Genomic DNA, 22,515 nt, shown 5'->3' with positions numbered 1-22,515 from the left:
ATAGTTTTGAATGGGGACTGCTTTAAGAATTTTTTAAGTAGTCATGATATCAATGGAGGAACTGCAGGGTCAGGGATGGAGGTTGGGTGCAGAAGGGAGCTCGAGGCAGGGGACTGGGGTGCAGGAGATGGTGTGGAGTCTTGGAAGGGAATTGCGGTGAAGGAGGGGTTGAGACCTAGGGCTGGGAATTGGGGTACAGGAGGCAGTGCAGGGTCTGGGAAGTGGGTAGGAGGCTGCTGACCTGGAAGAGGAATGTAGGAAAGGATGCAAGGTCCAGGTGGTGGAATGGGTGCAGAAGAGGATTCTGACCTGGAGGAGGGGCTTAGAAGGGGATGCAGAATTGGGGAGGGAGTTGTGACCTAGGGCAGGAGGAGCTACAACATGGGAAAGAGGATTGGGTTTCAGGGTTTGGGAGGTATAGGAGAGAATTCTGATCTGGAGGAGAGGTGCAAGGTCTGGGAGGGGATTGTGCCCCAGGACAGGGGTATAGGAGGAGGGGCAAAAGGTTGGGGGGAAAGAGGAGGTAGGGTGCCAGGTGTGGGGGGCTCTGTGCATTCTTTGCATTACTTTCCCTTTGAGGGGGTGGTGAGTTCCGGCCAATGGAAACTGCAAGATTGTGCTGGTGATGAGGACAGTGCACGTAGCCCCTCCACTTTGTGGCACATAGAGAGCATATAGCCTCCCACACACTGCCACCATAGCTGGGTGCTTTGAGTGGCACATGGGGGCATGACAAGCCGGGAGCCTGCCTGAGGCTCCCACTAGGTCATGGGATGGTTGTGGGCCAGATGCAGCCCACAGGCTGTATTGTGCCTGCCTCTGATCTAGCTAAGCTAAAGTACTACAGAAAACATTATTTTACCTTTCACTGTGTTAGGCAGTGAAATTATATAATGAAAATGAAAAGAAACCTACTTTTCATAGAAGAAATACAAACATACCTGTTCCCTTATTTCTTTTAGCTTTTCTACTCTCTTGAGCTTTGTTGCATATTCTTGAACTTCTTTCAGCCCCATATCTGTGCAGAGACGAACTAAAAACCGTAGACCTAATTGTAAATTAAAAATATATTTAGAAAAGTGATTCTAAAAAAAATGGGAAAAACCCCCACCAGTGAATTTATATACTAGCAGCATGGTCTTCTGGGCATGACACAGGATTGGGGAACAGGGGTTCCTGCTTTCTAATACCAACAACTCAAGCTGGAATCTTATGCAATCAACTTTAATTTTTCTGAGATTGACTGTAGATTGGTTACTAAGATTAAGGGTTTTAGTAAAATTTAGTTACTAAGTGTTTGTGAAATGCTTTAAAAATGCATTATGCATATGCTAAATTGTTATCGAGAAACCATTCCCCAATAGCATTTTATTGAAAATAAGCCATTAATGCCAATGAGCTGAAAAGAATGGATACTAGCACGGTAACATTTTCTAATTACTCCAGTATTGAGTCAGCACTTCATACGCATGGAGGGTGGTCTTTTAGCACCTATGTTAATATCAGTCTCTATAAAATTCAAAAATTGATATGAAGGTTAAATGTATCTATGGTTGTTTATGCTATGGAGACTCTACACTACACGTATCCCACCAATGTATCTGTGTCCACACCAGCTCTTTTGTTGGTGAACCTTATGTTAGTCGAGGGTGTGTTTTTTAACATCACTGGCAGAGAACATTTTTACTGACAAAAGTGCTAGTTTAGACATAACCTATACCTGCATAGCTATGCCAACATAGCCCCATAGTACAGAAACTGCCTCGGCTGACAGCAGATGTTTTTTTATCTCTGTGGGAACATCACTTCCCTAAACAAAGCCCTCTGCCATTGACACAGCTGCATCTGCACTGGGGCTTTGTCAGCATAGCTATGCCAGTCAGGGGTGTGTTTTTTCACACCTTGGACAGATGTAACTATGCTGATAGAACTTTTCAGTATAGCACAGGCTCATATGGTAAAATAGGAAGAATTTAGGGAAAATTTGGAAAATAGCTGCCACTATCTATAGGCAGAGCAGCATGGAATGACACCTATTTAAATACTATCAACCAATAAGCAGAACAAAACCTCAACAACTAGCTAAAAGTGATTTAGCAACAGCTGATGAAGCCAAGGGAGAGTCAGAAGCTTTCTTTCCTCATTGCCTTTACAAATTAACAGGATAATGATGAAAAACTACCACCTTCCTTGCAGTTCTGTATTTCATCTTCCGCGTCACGGATTTGTGCCAGCCAGCAAGATTCAAAGAATGCTAGAACTACTGAAAGATTTACAAGACAGTCCACTCCTTTGATTCACACACAACAAATATTAACATGCCTTGTATTTTTTTACTTATAGTTTTTAAAGTGAGAAACTATTTTGCTAAACTTGTGTTGCCATTGTAGATTTAACTAAGGCAAAAAATTGTTTTTTCTAAGGCCATTGGTTTATCTAGTTAAGACTCGCTAAATTGAACTCAGAGGGCGACTCCACCAGCAGCCAGTACTCTTGCTTGTGTGAGGACCAAGGGAAGCCGACAGGAGTGTTTGCTCCTGTCAGCCTCCTGCTGTGGGGATGAGTAATTAACATAGCTGGAGCTGAGTATCTTGCTTCAACATTCCCTCTGACTGTAGACCTGACCTATTACAATAGATCTCCAAAAAGTTTGCTCTTCAAGAGACTTTAAGAAAACCTGGAAGTCTACTTTTAAAATACAGTAAATGTTTTTCCTTTAAAACTGTAATTCTGGTAAGTGGAAAACTGACTGTTGTAGTAGTGAGGTTTAAAACAATGAATGAGATAAAAGGTCTACAATGACATAGAGCAATACTTCCCAAACCATGCTCTGTGATGCTCTTCCATTCAGTCCAGAGAGCTGTTTCTGCCAGTAGTGAAGCATCTATTAGTCTTCAAGAAGTGATGTTTCCTACTATCACATATCACCAGTTTGACACCCTCTAAGGCAACATCTACACTGCAGTGCTATTTAAGGATTCTGGTGGTATCCCTAAATAGCTATTCTGCATCTTTTGAGCATACTCATTATTTCAAAATATAATGGGCTTGCTATTCCAACATCCTTGTAAACCTCATTCCACGAGGAGTATGGGGCATTTCAGAATAGCGATTTATTTTGAAATAAGTGCTGCTTAGACAATGCCAAATTTTCAAATAAGCCATTTTGAAATAACATTGAACTAAGAAATGCAATTTGCATAGCTCAAATTGTGTATCTTATTTCAACCTATGGTGGAGTGTAGATGCACTCTAAGAGTTTTAAGAGACTACTTGAGTAATTAAACTTTAAAAAATGCGTCATGTCTTTTTGCTAGACTTGGTTTTGATTAAACTTTCAATCACAGTAAGATTTGTGGACTATCAAATGGAAGGATGGCTCACAAAAGAAGAGAAATAATCTGGTCTGGAGAGATTACAATAGTAGGGGTTATATATAAGAACACATATCAAACTTAAAGGGCTGGACTGCACTGGGAACTTACATGAACATAGCTACATCTCTCAGGGGTGTAACAATGAGAGAGACAGCAATGGCGACCTAACCCCTGGTGTAGACAGCACTAGATGGATGGAAGATTTCTGCTGACCTGCTTCTCAGGCTAAGGTCTATACGACACACTTCCTTCAGTATAACTATGTCACTTAGAGATGGGAAAATCCACACCTGAGCAATGTAGTTATACTGACCATAATCCCTCGTGCAGACAGCACTATGTTGGAAGGAGAATTTCTTACCAACATAGTTACCACCTCTAAGAGGTGGACTTATTAGAGCGTCTTCATCAGAAGAGCTACAGTGACGCAGCTGTAAGGGACGTGGATAACCTATGCTAACAGGAGAACTCCCAGCAGCGCAGGTAGTGTCCACACTGAAGCACTACAGCAAACAGCAGCAGCTGTCCACTGTAGCAGTTTTAGTATACACATACCCGGAAAAGTAAACAAACTGCACAGCTATAAAACTACAGGAAGAGATTAAAAGGAAGTTAGTAAGCAAGTTTATTTTCATGTTCTTTCCCCAATATTGTCCTAATATTACTTTAGTTAAGTCCTAGAGTGATGATAAGGAATGTGCAGAATTAGTTTTGGGAAAGAAGGTAGCCTGTGAGAATATTTTATATTTTAAAAATGTGTACATAATATGGATTACTAATAAATATATTCAATATAGAGTGGAGATTCCTCCATCTTGAAAGCTGCACCACTCAATGAAACAACTTACATTCAACATTCTCTGGAAATTTTCTGTGAATCTCCTTATATGTATCTAGAGCTTTCTGGTAGTTACCTGTAAACAAAATAAACATCACACACACACCTGTACAATTACACAGCATCAGACAAGAAAGGGATGAAACTCAGCACCTTCAAGCTTTTTTCAGCTGCTTTATTTTTAAGAGTCCGTGTTTTAATAATCCTCAATCACAACTGCTACAGTTAAAGTTGGCATTCTTTAATTATTACTTGACTACAAATAATTAAGGCTGGTTGTACATGTTTGAAAAAAAATCAACTTTATATTTTTAAATAATGGGTAGGGCTCAAAGAGAACTGGAATGTGCTGGCAGAACAATCTGGGGATTTTGTCAGCATGCCTAAATGAACATAATTAAAGCCAACTATCTTGTTCTTCTGCTGGGAAAGCTCTGCTATGCTGATTTTCGGTTGGGTGCTGACTAAAGATGTTAAATACCAGTTAATATACTAGTCGAGTAGTAGATGCAATTTCCATCGACTGCTCAACTAGTCGATAGACACTTCTACATTACTCCTTTGAAATGTAGGGGCTCGTGTACATTTCAAAGGAGGAATGCGGAACTCGGTGCGCAGCCCGGGGCCAGTGGGAAGTCCCACTGCCTCCAGGCTTCATGAGGGCGCTTACTTTTTGAAATGCACAAGAGCCTCCGGGGAAACACCTGCGTGGAGCCTGGAATCAGCGGGGGACTCTGACTCCGGGCTCCCTGCTGTACAGACCTGGGGTCAACTTGGACCTCCCCAGCTGATCCAGGGCTCCATATGGCATTTCTGCAGAGCCCAGGGTCAGCTGGGGAGTCCCCAGCTGATCCTGGGTTCTGTGAAAATGCCACATGGAGCTCGGGGTCAGCTTGGGACTTCCCAGCTGATCGCAGCTCCACGCTGCATTTCCACATGGATTCTGCAGAATTGCCACATGGAGCCTGGAGTCAGCTGGATAGTGCCTAGCTGTCCGTAGGCTCCAGGCGGTGCTGCTGTTTTGAAATACCGGGGCAGCTTTTCAAAGTGGCAGTATCGCACTGAGCCCAGGATCAGCTGTGCACTCTGCCCCTTTGAAAGGCTGCGGTGTTTCAAAAGAGCAGCACCGCACAGCTGATCCTGGTGTCAGCTCCATGCGGCGCTGTTGCTTTGAAATGCTGCGGCAGCATTTCAAAGGGGCAGCGCTGTACAGAGCCTGGGATCAGCTTTGTGGCGCTGTCCCTTTGAAATGCCGCATCACTCCATGCAGTTCTGCCACTTTGAAGTACTCCCTCCCCCCCCAACTTTGCTGCCTTTATCTGACAGAGGCGATTAGTCCTTAACATCCTTAGTGCTGACATTATCTTTCAATTCACATCGTCTTCCAGCTTCTACTCCTCCATCCCCTACAATTAGGTACCAGGGAAAACAACAAAAAACAAACCAAATTTGTTATTTGGTTCTGTTCTGTAAGATTTTAAATAAGGAAGGAAAAGAGTGGAAACAGTGGAATAGCATGAAAGAAAAGTATCATTTATTAAATGTCTTAAGTGTGTTTTGGTGTTCTGATATGGCAGATTCTATTGTAGAATCTGTTATAAAATTCAGTAGGTGAGAGTTCAGTCTCATAGTGGCAGTGTGTATTTTGTTTGTACAATTTAAATGTTCAGAGTTTTTAATATCTAGAAATTGTACCCAGTACAGATATTGTAAATCTGGTTTGTTCACCTGAGCAACTCTAGAAATTTCCTGCTTGGCGACTGTGACATCAATCAAATACAATATGACTATTTATACTAGTTTGGCCTGTTCTCCGTACTTGCACATGACTGCTGCACTCATACATACAAGATAGTACAAACATGAGAGACTAAATACAACATTTCATGGAAGGTCATGCTTTTTTATTTTGGTAGAACAATCAGAAAGCAAAAGCATGCTATTGGCTAAGGAGATGTTAGAACCAAGATCTCAGAGCAGATGTACAAAAGATTAGCAGATAAAAATTCAAAGTAAAAAAAAAAAAACAACCAATCAATTATATATATAAAAAAAAAAATCGCAAAACAAGAAGAGACACTTACCACTTCTTCTATAACAACTGGCGACCATCAACTGCCATTTCACTTGTGTTGGTCTGTGTATAAATAAATAAAAGCATTCAGTATAGCAAATAATGAAATAGATAAGTTCTTCTATGAAGTATTGGTACAGATCCACTATTAAATCAGTCTCACAAAAAATTCTACACCTTTTGTCTCACTCAGGATGAATCCATTCTAGCAAGGGCACATAAACTAATAGTATTTTTTCATCATTAAAAGATAGCAAGTTAAAAGATAATAAAGATATGGCTGTGTATGGGCTGGTGAGCTGCCATGTCAATTCTTCAAAGCTGACTGAAACCACATGTGGAAAGCAATTTGGATTGTATAGTTCTGTCTGATTGTTAATATGTCTTCAAAGATATTGCACACTCAAAATTTGTAGGAAGGCTTCTCTGGTAAAAACCTAGCATTTTTCTTTCCCTTACTGGCTATACAGTTCATTCATTATTCATTTTTAATTATTCAAAACCACAGCTCAAGCCAATTTGACTTCCAAATAATTTCTCTATTTGTTTGCAGTCTAGCGCTTTGGAAAGTAAGTTTATGTAAGAGAAGTCTGCTACATATTTCTCAGTTATAGCACGTGTATGCCTACTTCAGACAGCAATGAAATCCAAATGAGCAGCTTACACATCTCTATTGTAATAAAATTATTAGTAGGCAACATGTTATGAAAATCCTACATTTTAGGGCACAGAATTAAGCTCCACAACTCCCACTATGGTTTGAATTGCCCAAGTTGCTAAAATTTGTCCCTGCAAGCTTCATGAAAATACAATTTCTGAATTCTTTCAGACTACATCTTAAAATGTTGTTAACGGAGATGATTTAAATATAAAATACCACTGAATGATTGGAATTAATATTCCACTGAAACAGAATTGAAAACTGGGGATTGGGCCTGAGGCAAAGTTATCATTTAAATGTCATTTTATTTACAGTCAGTTATCTACATAACTGAGATGTACCCTGTTAGGATTAACAACTTGCAAATAGAATGGACTGTATGGCTGTGTCTACACTGGGCCACTTATTCCGGAAAAGCAGCCGCTTTTCCGGAATAAGCTGCGAGCTGTCTACACTGGCCGCTTGCTTTTCCGGAAAAGCAATGACGATCTACTGTAAAATTGTCAGTGTTCTTCCGGAAAAACTATGCTGCTCCCGTTCGGGCAAAAGTCCTTTTCCGGAAAAACTGTTCCGGAAAAGGGTCCAGTGTAGACAGCACAGTAGTCTTTTCTGCAAAAAAGCCCCGATCGTCATTTTCGCGATCGGGGCTCTTTTTCCGGAAAAGCGCGTCTACATTGGCCACGGACGCTTTTCCCGGAAAAAGTGCTTTTCCGGAAAAGCATCCTGCCAGTGTAGACACGCTTTTTCCAGAAATACTTATAACGGAAAACTGTTCCGTTTTAAGCATTTCCGGAAAAGGGTGCCAGTGTAGATGTAGCCTACAGGTTTTAGCACCAAAGAAGTTCTCAAATAGTTATGTTCTTTTAGCTACAATTACAAATCAACAATCATCTTTTCTTGGGAAACATGCTCATAAATAACGTAATTACACAGATTAATCAAAAATTTCAGAAGATAACAATTTTAAATACTTTACAATCTATATGTAATACACAAAGTTTCATGCATTGAGCGTTTAGAGTATTAGGCCTTAAATGTTTAGGTCTGTGCCAGAAGATGATTATGAAATCAGTATGCATTTTTTCCTCTTTTTCAGCTGTATTCTTTCTAGCGTTTTAAAATGGGCTAAGAGTGCCAACACATGTAATCCAACAGTTAGACTGCATTGCAAATTTTAAGGTGGTTGGTATCTTCACCGAACAACATGATAGCAAATCTTTAAATCATTGTTTCACTGGTAATAGTTTCACTGCTTTGTCTCCATGTAGCTGTGTTAGTCTAGTCTAGCTGAAACAAAAAACAGGACTATGTAGCACTTTAAAGACTAACAAGATGGTTTATTAGGTGATGAGCTTTTGTGGGCCAGACCCACTTCCTCAGATCAAATTTTAGAAGAAAATAGGCATGAGCATATATACCAAAGGGATACAATAAAAAAAGTGAACACATATAAAAAGGACAAATCAAATGTGAGGAAGCTATCTTTGTAATGGGTAAGATAATTAGCGTCTTTGTTAAGACCCTGGCATAAGGTATCAAATTTAAGCATGAATGACAGTTCAGAGGTTTCTCTTTCAAGTCTGGTGTTAAAATGCCTTTGAAGCATGGTTGAAATGGCAAGAAACTGTTTTTTCTTTGTGATACGGTCTGATATCTGTTTTGTGTGCATTGATTCTTTGGGGAAGCATCTGAGACGTTTGTCCAATGTACATACCAGACGGACACTGTCGGCACATGATGACATAAATTATATTTCTGGATGAGCAGGAATATGCATTCTTGATTTTATAACTGAATTGGTTAGGTCCAATAATGGTGTCAGCAGGGTAAATATGTGGACAAAGCTGGCAACAAGGTTTGTTGCAAAGAAAAGTTCCAGGGTTGGTATTAGTGTGGTATGTCCTGTGGTTGTTGGTAAGAATCATCCTGAGGTTAGGTGGTTGTCTGTAGGAGACTATGGGTCTGTCTCCCAGAGCCTCTCGGAGTGTGGTATCCTGTTCTAGTGTAGGTTGTAGTTTATTGATAATGTGTTGGACAGGTTTAAGTTGGGGGCTATAGGTGATGACAAGTGGTGTTCTATTGCTGGTTTTCTTGGATCTGTCTTGAAATAGATGATTTCTGGGTATTCGTTTGGCTCTTTCAATTTGTTTTTTTATTTCTCCAGGTGGGTAATTGAGGTTTATAAATGCTTGGTAGAGATCCTGAAGTTTCTGGTCTCTGTCAATGGGATTAGAGCAGATGCGGTTGTATCGAAGTTGTATAAAAAAAACAAACAGGAAGCTTGCAGAGTACCCTGCCCTCTCTCCTCAGGCTCATAGTTGTTCAGAAACCACATGGCCCCTGCAGCCAGTATGGGGGCGAAGAAGGGAGGGGTAGGCAGGGAGAGAAGGGGCAGGGAGAGAAGGGGCAGTCTGCTTGAGAAGGCTGCTGGCTGGGAGTCAAGCAGGTCAGTCTCCCAGCCAGAGCCTGCTTCTGACACCCCGATGCCTTTACCCCCCTGCCGCCATATCCCCTCCCAGATCCTGCAGCCCAATCCCCTGCCCCAGGTCACAACCCAAACCCTCTGTCCCTCCTCCTGCACCCATATCCCCCTCTCAGATCCTGCATCCCAATCCCCTACTCCAGGTCACAACCCAAACCCTCTGCCCCTCCTCCTGCACCCCAATCCCTTGCCCTAGGTCACAACCCAAACCCCTGCACCCCTTCCTGCACCCTAGTCCCCTGCCAAAGGTCACAACCCAAAATCTTGCATTCCAGTCCCCTAACCAAGGTCACAACTGCCTCCTTCACCCAAACTCCCTCTCAGTCCCCACACCCTCTCCTGCATCCTACTCCCTTACTACAAGTTCCTTTCTCCACCCAACCTCCATCTCAGAACCCTCATCTCCTCCATTATTATAGAAGGCTACGTCTACACTACAAGTTTTGCTGGAAGAGGCAATGCAAATGAAGCGCAGGTTAGCATTTTCTTACGCTTCATTTGTATAATCTCTTCCAATCTGTTTTTGCATAAGGGGTTTTTGCGCAAAAACAAGAAGTGTGAACTTTTCCGTTTTGTGCAAAAAAAAATCCTTTTGCACAAGATCCTTATGCCTCAAAAAAAGAGGCATAACGGTTTTGAACAAAAGGGGATTTTTGCACAAAAAGAAAACGTCCACACTACTTGTTTTTGTGCAAAAGCCTCTTGCACAAAAACAGACTGTAAGTGATTATGCAAATGAAGCACAAGAAAATGCTAATCCGGGCTTCATTTGCATTGCCTCTTCTGGCAAAACTTGTAGGGTAGACGTAGCCGAAGAGTATGGCCCTTGACCACTTTCCAACTTTTTGGAGTGGCCTCCCATTATAAAAAATTATTGCCCACTCCTAGTATGAACTACCTCTATGCACAGCAAAAGTGGGAGGCCTCTGAGACCTTCATTTTGAGTCTAGTCTCAAAGGTCTCATAGTGAGAGGAGTGGGGGATGCTGCTCTGCTTAGTGTCTTCCTAATCGCAGCAATAGTGTGAGAGCCCACAGACACTCTGTGCCCCAGGACAGGTGGTGTGACTGGCTGGGGGGGGCTGCTGGCTGTAGCAGGAAGGGCCAAGAGTGTAGCTTCTCCCCCCTCCCTCAGCTGAGGTGAGTGCCCCACTCCTTGCCCTTTGCCTCCTGGATATATAGGAGCTGCTGCAGGAGGGGCCACTGCTACTCTAACAGGTGCTATTGCTCAGACACTTCCCCCAGCCAGCTGGAGCATGCTTACTTGGGGAACCATGGAGGGTGCGCTCGCACCCTTAGGGTTCATGTTTACAAAAAATGCACACACACCCAGAAATTCCTGCATACAGGCTTGGTAGCATATGACCAAATTAACATATCAGATATAACATGAGATATAATTACAAAAAAACCGCTCAATACAAGATATTTGACTAAACATATAACAACAATCATTACTTACTGAATAAGTGCGGCTCTCTCAAAGTACTGAATGGCTTTTTCACAAAACTGGGTATCAATGTAATAGGCTCCAAGCCATTCAATCACCTCAATGTTTGAAGGGAAATACCGGTATGACTGACAAAATAAGGAAGGTGAAAGAAATATAATTCTAATGATAAACAATATCTTTATTTTATGTCTGGAATATCTTACTCATTTAAGTGTTTAATTCTCCAGTTGCCAAAAGTAAGCAATACATGAATGAAAGCAGTGTACTATATTAGCTAATCCCTAAAGAGAATGTCAGATTTTGCAATTAGAAAATAATTTTTAAGAAGAGTTACCTGAGATGAGTTTTGCTTTTTCCATCTGTCCTTAACAGAATTATTATTTTAGTATATTTAGCAGCAGCAACATTTCTCCCCCCCTTCCCCTCCGACACACAAAAAAGTTTGCTTTCTTAGATCATTATTGTATATCAGTGTTTCTCAAAGTGGTCTGTGAAACCACTAGACAGGGAGCCAGCTAATCAAGCCAATGGGAGATGCCAACCAGGACTGCATGAATTAATGTCCCCCCACGCTCCAGTGTTTGGTGCTAAACCGAAGCTGCAGGCAGGGCACCTATTTCTGCTTGTGGTTCGCAAACAAAGGGAAGGTACGCATTCAGCCACCTAAATCACATGCAGACTCTGTGACCTACCAGATTGGGCCTGGAGAGCAGAAAGGGAGTAAAGAGGGTCCTTTTTTAGGGTATATTGGCTGCAATGTGTGAAGAGAATCAATAAAGTGTGAAGAGAAATTCTTTTGCGAGAGCACTGAAGAGCTCTGTCTGAAGCCGGGGATGGTAGAAAGGAACTGAAGGGAGGGCGGGCCGTGCATGCATGATGGCACTGGGGGAGGCCTGTGCGCACTGCGTATGCGCAGCCTCCAATGCACTGCTAGAGAAAAATCCGTTTAGAGGCGTTGGGACACTCAGCACCTAATGTGGAGCACACCCAGGGATGCCTCTCTCAAAGAATCTCCAGTTCAAATCCCCATTATTACCTAATGAGGAAATGGGAATGCAAAGAAGTAAACTGCACAGAGAACTGCCACCTCTCAGATGAGTGACCTATTCATTAGGCTATAGAGACACTCCAATTTTTTCACTAATCCAGTTAATATTTAATTATTAAACTGCTTAATTAAAGAGGAACAATATCAATAGGAGAGATTGAGGGAGTCTCACATCTGATTGTCCCATAGCCTTCTTTTGGGCTAGGTCTACACTCGTGGCTTCTTGCGCGAATAATATGCAAATGAGGCTAAGCGTGGAATATCACCGAGCCTCATTTGTATACCTAATGAGCCACCATTTTTTTCAGAAGAGGCTCTTGTGCAAGAAGGAGCGTGTACACCACCCCTTCTTGCGCAAGAAAAACCCTCTTGCATAATGCCGTTCTTCCTGAAAACTAATAGGTGTAACGGCATTGTGCAAGAGGATTTTACTTGCGCAAGAAGGGGTGGTGTAGATGCTCCTTCTTGCGCAAGAGCCTCTTCTGAAAAAAATGGTGGCTCATTAGGTATGCAAATGAGGCTCGGAGATATTCCACGCTTAGCCTCATTTGCATATTACTCGTGCAAGAAGCTGCGAGTGTAGACATACCCTTGGTGTTCTCCTTATTATAAAGAATTGACGGTAAAAGTCTTATTTACAAAGAATCGTATTGTCCTAAGGAAAGAACCTGATTCTCCTTACTTTCTGTACATATTTTTGGCACTTTTATTTACTACTGTAAATAAACATTACCTTGTCACATGCCCATTGTACAATTTTATTTCTATAGGTATTAGAAAATGTATAGGTCACATACCTCATAGTAATACTGAAAAGCTTGGGATTTATCGCCTTCGTTATCATACAATTCCCCTAGTTTCGACAGTGCATGTGAATCAGTTGGAACTACACTGATAAGCTGCATAAGCCATTCTATGGCTTGGTTGGGATCCTCCATTATTTCATATCTGAGGTATCTTCAGTTAAGGACCATATTTGGTTTCATCAAGGGGAATCCTTATCATATTATATAATGTAAACGTAATCCAAAAGTTGCATGTTAGAAAGATTTGCCAGATATAGCAATGTAGATATATATTTGGGATTTTTGCACATTTACTTCACCATTTCTACCCACTCATATGTACCTTAACTATATTATTTATAGTAAACTAAGTATTAAAAGTCTAGGCGGCTCTTTCAGCCATAAAAACACTTTTGGCCTGGTTCTCCTCTTTCTCACTAATTTTATGTTGGTGCTAGAAGATTTACCCAGTGTTGCTCAGGACCTGCAGAGCAGGGGGCTCAGGGTATGGGGGTTGCAGGAGTCAGGATAGGGGTTTGCGGATGTAGGGGACTCAGGGCAGGGGGCTGGGGCTGTGCAGGAGTCCGGGATGGGGGTGAGCAGGGGCTCAGGGCAGTGGCCTGAGGTGTATGTGGGGCGCAGGAGTCAGGGTTTGAGGGTGATGAAGGGATCAGGGCAGAGGGTAAGGAGGATGGGAGTGCAACAGTCAGGGTTGGAGGCATGGAGGGGCTCAGAGCAGGGGGTAGAGGGCATATGTGAGGTGAAGGAGTCAGGAATGGTGGTTGAGGTGAGGCTCAGAGTAGGAGGCTGGGAGCGTGGGGGATGCAGAAGCTGGCACGGGCTGCACTGTCTGGGCAGCTCTTCCCTGGGGCTGGCCACAGTGGAGACTGAGAGGCAGCTCTTTGGTGTTGGCCATGGCAGGAGCCATGATGGCCAGGGGGCACCCTGGGCCTAGCCACAGTAGGCAGGAAGCTTACCTCCACCCCTTCCCTCTGCTGTCCCAATACGGTTATAGCTGTTTTTGTTCCCATCTCTGACCCCCTGCTCCTCCTCCTCCTCCCCTGTGGTCATTACACAGATTAACTGTTCCTGCTAGCAGCTCTCTCCCTATCTGTGTTATGAAAAACAAATACACTCCAGGCACATCCCAAACCCTAACCTTGCTTTAAGTTATGATAAGAGGAAGATGCATACCAATTTGGTGGTCCTAACTCTTACTGTTTGCAGCACTGATACATGATTATGCTTTTACATGTAAACTGAACAGACCTGGCCTGGAAGAAACTGAGACAACAAACAACAATAGAGCTATTATTACAAATTCCCTTGTCAAAGTAGAACATTGTAATTAACTATAATATTTTGTTTAGATTTTACATCCATATTTATATGTTATATTATTTTAAAAATAACAGCAGTTGTATCTTTAAAGGGTTACAGGGTTCTCTTTAACTTTAATTATCTTTGTACAAATAGGCCATCCTCATGTGTGTCAGTCTACTGGCTTTAATACTATTGCTCACCAAAATCAGAATCAGGCCTTATTTTTACACACCAAATATATTTTAATCCTACAGGAATGTCTCTTGATTAAATGTAAAAATGTTAACTATACAAAAACAACCATTCTGTCTTGATAAATCTCATCTAGTCCTCTAATGCAGTTTAAATTTAATATTAGGCATCAGGACCCAGCAAAAAGATACAAGCTTGCTATTTGGTAGAGAACTTGGGCACTGTTTCGAAGGATTGCATGAAGTTTCAGAAAACAATCCAAAGCCTCATCTAGTTTGTTTAATTTTTTATACGTTAAACCTAAAAATAAAAATTATAAAATGATTTTGCTTGTTAAATTCAAACAACAGTACAAGTATAGTAACTTAGCACAATAATCAAGAAGAATGAAGCAGAAATGCAACAGCTAGAGCAGGGGTGGGGAAAAGGAAATTACTCACTTCGTGCAGTAACAACTGTTCTTCGAAGTGTGTCCCCCTGGGGGTGCTCCACTGTTGGTGATGGGTCATCCCCAGAGCCACCGTTTGGAGCTTTTTCCCTAGCAGTTTACTGTCGGGCCGTGCATGTGGCATGAGATGACTCGCACCACTGGTGGTTTGACAGCTGCTTTGCGTACAGTCTGACCCATCAGTTGCTTTCTTACCGCCCTTGATTGCAGAGGGAACTCCTCAGCTGTCTCTCTCCTCAGAGACATTCCTTTAGAATAGTGCTTGCTTCTTTCAGTTTTTACCTCAGAATTTACCCTTTTTTTCTCTTTTTTTCCTCCTCCCCCCTTTCTTCTTTCTTATTTATTCTTGGATCTGGACTTCTAATACTCCTGTCATCTGAAGAAGTGGGTTGTGCCCATGAACGCTCATGATGCCATCCACATGTTTTAAAAAGTAACAAATAGTCTCGTAGCACTTTAAAGACTAACAAAACATGTAGATGGTACCGTGAGCTTTCATGGGCACAGCCTATGAAAAAAAAGAGAAAAAAGGAGGGAAGGAAAAAAAAGAGGCAGTGAGTAGATGGTTCAAATAGTTACAAGAGGCTGATAAGAACAATTAGCACCTCTATTCTTTGGTTGGTTGATTAAGTCATTAGGATGTAGAAGGTAGTGTGTAAGCCAGCCAATGTCCCTCTTCATACCATTTGCATAAGAAACTATTTGAACCATCTACTCACGGTCTCTCTTTTTTCCTCCTCTCCACTTTCCTCTTCCCTTATTTATTCTTGGCTCTGGACTTCTAATACTCCTGTCATCTGAAGAAGTGTGTTGTGCCCATGAATGCTCATGATGCCATCTACATGTTTTGTTAGTCTTTAAGGTGCTACTAGACCAGCGTTTCTTAAAGTGTTTTCCGCGGCACGAGGCAGTCAGAGGTGTGCTGCAGAGAGAAGAGAATTCAAAATGTCTGTGTTTAAAGAAACAAGCCTCCTTTTTTTTTTCCTCAACAACTTTTTCCTGGGGGCTTTATTTTTCCCCCTCAACAAAAAAAATCCTTGGTGTTCCCCATAAAAAAAAATTATTGTTTGGTGTTCCTCGGTCTTAAAAAGTTTAAGAAACACTTGTACTAGACTACTGGTTGTTTTTTAAGTTTTTCCTGTTACAGACTAACTCGGCTACCCCTCTGAAACTTGGTAAATAATAGATAGTAAGGGAAGAAGGGGGGGAGGGAGAGAAGAAGGGCAGCTGGCTGAGAAGAAGTGGAGTTGCCGCTTATGAAGTGGTCTGAATGGACCAAAAAAAAAAACCCACCCCTATTTTGTCTATTTTATCAGAAGGAATAAAGAGAGGGTAAATTCTGAGGCAAAAACTGAAAGAAGCAAGCACTATACTAAGGGAATGTCAAAGGGAATGTCTCTGAGGAGAGAAACAGCTGAGGAGCTCCTGCTGTGACCGAAGGCGGTAAAAAAGGAACTGATGGGTCGGACTGCATGCAAGGCAGCTGTCAAACTGCCAATGGCGTGAGCTGCCTCCTGCACGTGTGGCCTGACAGTAAACTGCTAGGGAAAAAGCTCCAAACTGTGGCTCTAGGGATGACCTGCCTCTATCTGATAGAGGCAGCAAGGGGCGGGAGAATCGACTAGTCGACTGACTATCCAATAAGCATTTGTTTATCGGATAGCCAACTAGTCCTTAACATTCCTATTGGGAAGCCCACGCGGGCAGTCCAGCTCCTCACTGCTTCCCTGCAGGGCTAGAACACAAAATTAACTAGCCTGGACCAAACTAGGCTATGGCACGCAAGGTGAATGTGGGGAGTCTCTTTCTCCTTCTCAGTCGGTGGCCACGTCAGTGAGTGTTTTGTTGTGGTTGTTGTTGCTTTGGGTTTTTTTTTTTTTTTGCTTCTCATTTGTGTGTATCCTCTGACTAACTTTCATGTGAGTCAGCGGCCCCCAACCTAAAAAAGGTTCCTTGCCCCTGCTCTATATCTCGAAGCATGAGATTAAAGAATTAACAGTTTAATGGAAATGACAGAACATATTTTAATTTCAATTAACATTTCTAAAAAGGATAAGTTTGAAAAACAGAATCTCAAACACATTAGTACTTGCAAATACATCTATATTACCTATATTGTAAAGTGCTTCAGTGCATGAAGAATCATTCCTTAAAGCTTCCTTATAAAACTCTGCTGCCTTTTCATAGTCTCCATTTGCAAACACAGTATTTCCTTTATTAGTGAGAGCTGATGGGTTGTATCTATCAGAGTTCACAGCTAAATCTGCATAATTGGTTGCTTGTACTAATTCATTCTCCTGTGTACACAAAATATATACAATATATAACTTCTTATCAATCAATAATCACCCATCATCAATCTCACCAATCAGCTCCTCCACTTCCCCTCCAGTGATAAGCTGTTCAGAAGCATGAAGGAGGGACTGGAGGCGACTGGGAGGAGCAGGAGCAGGAGGCAGAATAGGCCAGGTTGAGGCAGGGAGGAGGCAGAACAGGGATGGGAAGAGGCAGAGCAGGAGTAAGGTTTGGAATGGGAATAGGGTTTAGATCAGCATGAGGGTGAGCATCTAAGAACTAAGGAAGTAAGCATCTCTGCTCCCAAACCCCCTATTTTCAATTAGGAAGTGAAGGCTAGGGATGTTAAAGTGCATTTATGTAGGTTACGTAAATAAAAACTGGCTCCCTGCACATACTGGCTCCTGCACCCCCTGCCACGTGCTCCTGCCTCTGAGAGGCTGCATGTAACTGTGAAGATTAACAGATTAGCCCAGGCTCATCCATTAACCATGTACATATGTACACTTTTACATCCCTAGTGAAGGCAACAATTGGGATTTAAATTTGACATTTATAATAAAGTATTTTGCTCTAGCATAGCACGTAATTGTTCAAAGGTCTGAATAGACACTGACTAGTTAAAATGATCTCTTTTCTTACCTCTCATTTTCATAAGCATTTTCTCTTAACGCAGAGACAAAACATGAAGAAAAGATACCGTAATTGCTATATAAGCTTAGGATCCTGAGATCATAGTTAATAATAACAACAATGACAAAAGCATACTTACCAAATAATAAAGGAATGAGAGGTTTGTTGCAGCTGCACTTTTTACTCTGCTATCCTTTTTTTCAAACATTTTTAAAGTCTCTACAGCCTAGAATTAATTTACAAGCAGGTTACCATAATGTAATACACTTACTCAAAATATTCCTTCAGAAAATCATAGTATTGATCTGCACAAGTAATAAACAACTAAAATTGCTACTTGACTTATATTACTAATTACTAGTTAGCAATTAATTAATTACTACTTAGAAAATTATACATAAATGTTTCTATTGAAAAATATTTGAAATTTTGTACTTTTAAAATTCCCACACTACGGGCAGTTTTGTTATCAAGCATATGGATTAGATATAGAAAATACCTGAACTTTCTCTTCAAATACCCACACCTTCCTACAGAAGTTTTATTTATTAAAAATCCCAACAAGCTTCACTGACATGTTTTCTTTTTGTCGACTACCTATATTGTGTAAATATTTTCACTTTTTCCTCTATCTTTACATAACAGATTTTCTTCTTAAAAGATTCACAGGCATAAAGATATGGCTGTAACGAAACAAAAAGTATGTAACACATTATGCTCAAAGCTCTGTTATCTGACACTCAATTAACCAGAAAGCTTAACTAGCTGGCATTTCTGATATATCCCAATCTAAACCTTCAATCTAGTGACAGGGACTATTATACTGCCCAGCATGTTATAAAATTTCATATTTTGCACACTTTATTCAAAAAGTCAGCTTCCAGGGTGTGTTATAAGGTTATTATAAATTCAGTGCAATCTCCTACACCTTCTACATCTATAATGATAATTAATAGAGATGTAGCCATGTTAGTCTGGTCTTGCTGAAACAAAAGACAGGACTATGCAGCACTCTAAAGACTAACATCTTGTTAGTCTTTAAAGTGCCGCAGTGTCCTGTCTTTTATAATGATAATTGATGTTGATAATGATGATGATGCTGAGTCACTGCAAGATCCTGAACTGTCTATGGAATCATTGAAGAAAGATTACACTATGTTCAGTATAGTTTTAGTGTTAAGAGTATTTTTAGTGATTTGGATGTACACTATGCACTGCTCATAGAGATATGTAGTGTACTTCATAGAAAACTTTACCTGTATACACCTAAGCGCTTCAAAAAAACCAACCACTCTGCAGTGCAGTACTACTATGGAATTGGTGAGTACCTGCACATTATTTTATACTGTATGCATTTTACTGTATTTTCATTCTTTGAAATTGGTGTTCCACTGGTAAAGTATAACTCTCAGTTAACCAGAATATTTGATTATCTGTAACCCCTCATATCACAAACATGCCAGATAACAAAGCTTTTACTGTAGTAAGCTTGTAGTACAAACAGAAATTCTGCTTTGTGTATTTATAATAGAAATGACCAATCATTTTCATTCCTCATATTATACAAAGTGCTCAGAGAAGTGAGGATTAATTACAATACATATTCAAGTTTAAGGTGTTTTACTCATCCCTTTTTACATCAGAAAGTAATTTAATTAATTTTTGCTAAGTGATATTGATATGTGAAAAGAGTGACAAATAATGTAACAAATTTATGTTAACAAATTTAAAAATAGAGGACAATTTTTTCAGCAATATAAGAATATTTATTTCTATAGACCAAATATATATCAACATCTTTGGCTAATTTTCTACTAAATATTTACATTAAATACATAGAAAACTGTTGAATGATACTTTTGCCATAGTTCCACTCTCTATTAGATCAATGCAAATGTAATGACTTCAGGCTAGCCCACTATTTGACCAATTAAAAATACTCCTTTTCTCCTACACAAGTTAAAATCTTATGTACTTATGATAGTAATGTGAATCCATAACGCTCTCTGGTGGTGCGCCAAGGCAGAGGAAAAAATACAAGTTTTTTAAATGATCCACAAACATGCTATTTTTACATTATACAAAACACATGATTTAGTGTGGCTTAAGAGGACATGTGACACATACAGTTAGAAGTTTATTAAAATGCCTTAGCATTAAAATGCTTTAGTGGTATTCATTCTATCACTGTAAGGTAGAAATGTTGATTCTATATAAACATCTCAATTTGGAAAGTTCACTATTTTTGTATTTTGAGGGTAATGGTCAATTGGACACAATCATCAAAACACAGTCAAAACCAATCCTTATGCCTGTAATGGATTCCACTGTAGACATGTTAATTATGTTCAAGGACTAAGTTTAAAGGTAATGCACCTGGCCTAAGTTGTGGATTCCCAGTCATTGTCGTAGAACTCATATGGCTAAATTCCAATGCTCTGCTTTAAAATTTTATTTAAAAAACATGTCAAAAAATTAAGAGAGATTCAAACACCACTATAACACAAAAATTATTCTAAAATACTATGTAGGTCTGAAATGTTAGGTAGCTAGTCAATAATAACTATTTTATTTACCTTTGACCTGAAACCATCTAGTCCACATAACCCTGTGCTCTTGTCACTGCTACTGTCATATATTAAATCTTGTGTCAAATTAGACTATAAAGTCTCCTGGGCAGATACAATCTTACTATCTGAATGTGCAATGTCTAGAGTGGCGAGTCCCCAATCCTACCCACTAATAATGATCTTCAGAATGCGTGTCCTTCATGTGAAAAATATTTCATGATTTAACTGTCCTCTGACTTCAGATTTCTGTTACTATTTCACAGTATATCCTTCCAATCTCAAACTCTGTATAAGGTTTCAATTAAGGGAGTGATTCTGCATTTCAGAAGTTTAACATTCCCTGTACTAGCACCACAGACAGAAATACCATTTACATTTCACATCTATAGTTTCATTTCTCTAGTAGTTTTCAGTAGGATTTATGGAAAAACTGTTTGATACAAAGAAGCATAGAACTGGGGCAAGGAAGTAGAAATGCTAATCAATAACTACTGAAGTGTGTTGGATAGTAAGAATAGGTGACAAGGAACCAGGAGCCCTGGCTTTTATATCTGTGTCTTCCACGAGTAAGTCAAGAAAGTTCAAGATGCCACCTTTTACCTACTTTTCTACCTTAGAGGGATGCTTTTATGAGGTTTAATGAATACATTTTCATAAAGATCTTTGAGAAATTATGCTAGAAGGCGTTTGTAGGGGAGCCTGGTTAGCCCTGCCTTGACAATAAATGGTGATGTCTGTCTTGACCACAGTGCAGATCTCTAACAAGCAAAACCCAGGCCTGTCTCAAGTAAGCATGCAGGCAAGGCTTGGGGGAGAAGCTTTGAGAGGCAGGAATGTTTTACATAATAATGCAGATTAAGCATAGTTCAGCAAGACCACGTCAAGAACACACGACAATCAAACTTGTACTGGTACTTCTATTTTTGATCAGCAAAAATTACAGATGAAGCCATAAAACTTAATCATGCACATAGTTTTTGCAACATCCTGAGTAGCAGGAGGTAACCCTAAATAAGGGCATTGTAGGTAATCAATTGGTAAATTTTATTAGAACGACCAAGTCTCGCTTTGCTATACAATGGGCTTATTAAGAAGAATCGATGGGAGTGAGTGAGCAAGATTGATCCAAAGGTCCTGCTTGTTGTGACTAGAATTAATAGACCCTTCACACTGGCGACAGCAGTGCATGGCGTCCCAATGAGTGGGAATCAAAGGGACCATGACCTCCTTCCTGGTACTGTAGGTGGCATATGGGTGAAGTCAAAGTGAACTAGGCTTAATTATTGTATTATAATAATCTTCTATTAATTGCTTTTGCATTGCTTTGCGCTGTATTAATTGCTTTAGAATTTATAGTATTTAAGATATAAATTTTAGTTATTGTTTTTTAAGGCTGATGAAATTTAAGCAACTATATTAACCGCTCAAAGCTTGCAATAAATAAGAAAGTGATCTTTGGAGTTTCCTGGTTTCCCTTGGATCTACAATAAATCAAACCACATAAAAGAGTTACCAATATAATTTTAGATAGGGCTTGACAAATACACTCGCCCGCGATGAGTAGATTTTACCAGCTGGCGAGTGCAGGGGCGGACTGGCCCAGTGGGCCATTGTGATGGGCTGGCCGAAGCCCGCACTACGGGTGGCGTGGCCCCATCCGATTCGCTGGCCGGTGGAGGAGCAGAGCACTGCTGGGAAGGGGGAAGTGCGGCGATTCTCAGCACTGGGCTGCCTGCATGTAGCTCTGGTGCAAGGAGGCAGGGCGTGAGCCAGAGGACGGGATGCCGGCAGACACCAGGATGTTGGCATGACGTGGTGTCCTGACGTCACGACCGGCGACCCCTGGATTAAAAAAGGCTCCGGCAACCCCGCAAAGTGGAAGGCAGAAGCCAGGTAGGAGAGGGGCTTGGGCTGTGCTGAGGGGAGGCGAGGGGAGGGGAAAAATATGGAGAAGGGGCTTGTGCTGAGGGGAGGGGAGGGGAGGGGAGGGGAGGAGGTCAGGAGAAGAAGAAGGAGAAGAAAGGGGAAGGCACCAAGGGCCAGGGGTGTAGGAAAGACAAAATGCCAGGGGGCCAAGTGCAGACAATGAGGAAGAGGGCAGGAGGGGAGGTGTCAGTGGGAGGGGGACAGGGTGATGCCGAGAGAGGAGAGGGTAAGGACATTGGGGACTAGAGGGGGGAGAGGGAGGTGCTGGGAGAAGGCTTGAAAGAAGAGGTGGCATGAGGGGAATGGGGGCAGAGGGTGGTGAGTATCAGGGAAAAAGAGGGCAAAGGGGCAGGGGTAATGAGGGAAGGGAGAGGCACCAGGAGGGTGCCGGGGTAAGAGAAGGTGCAGGTGC

The 22,515-nt window shown here is 41.2% G+C and overlaps 1 protein-coding gene across 2 annotated transcripts in view; it reads right to left on the bottom strand.

Moving 5' to 3' along the window:
• The window catches only part of IFT88 (intraflagellar transport 88), a 105,216-nt gene that overhangs the window by 38,055 nt on the left and 44,646 nt on the right, over positions 1-22,515 (bottom strand). For both annotated transcript variants that reach the window (XR_016348548.1, XM_089775585.1), the window contains exons 16-23: positions 17,747-17,833; positions 16,790-16,976; positions 14,423-14,531; positions 12,729-12,879; positions 10,893-11,008; positions 6,300-6,352; positions 4,226-4,291; positions 942-1,048 (exon numbers count right to left, since the gene is read on the bottom strand). Coding sequence is in view for 1 of the 2 variants with exons in the window: in XM_089775585.1 (XP_089631711.1) it covers positions 942-1,048; positions 4,226-4,291; positions 6,300-6,352; positions 10,893-11,008; positions 12,729-12,879; positions 14,423-14,531; positions 16,790-16,976; positions 17,747-17,833 (876 nt within the window). In the remaining variant the exon portion in view is untranslated. The remainder of the gene's footprint in view (positions 1-941; positions 1,049-4,225; positions 4,292-6,299; positions 6,353-10,892; positions 11,009-12,728; positions 12,880-14,422; positions 14,532-16,789; positions 16,977-17,746; positions 17,834-22,515) is intronic.

This window comes from Pelodiscus sinensis, chromosome 1 (genome assembly GCF_052426305.1).
Source record: "Pelodiscus sinensis isolate ZL-2025 chromosome 1, ASM5242630v1, whole genome shotgun sequence".
Taxonomy (NCBI): domain Eukaryota; kingdom Metazoa; phylum Chordata; order Testudines; family Trionychidae; genus Pelodiscus; species Pelodiscus sinensis.
This window is presented reverse-complemented; position numbering and strand designations above follow the sequence as displayed.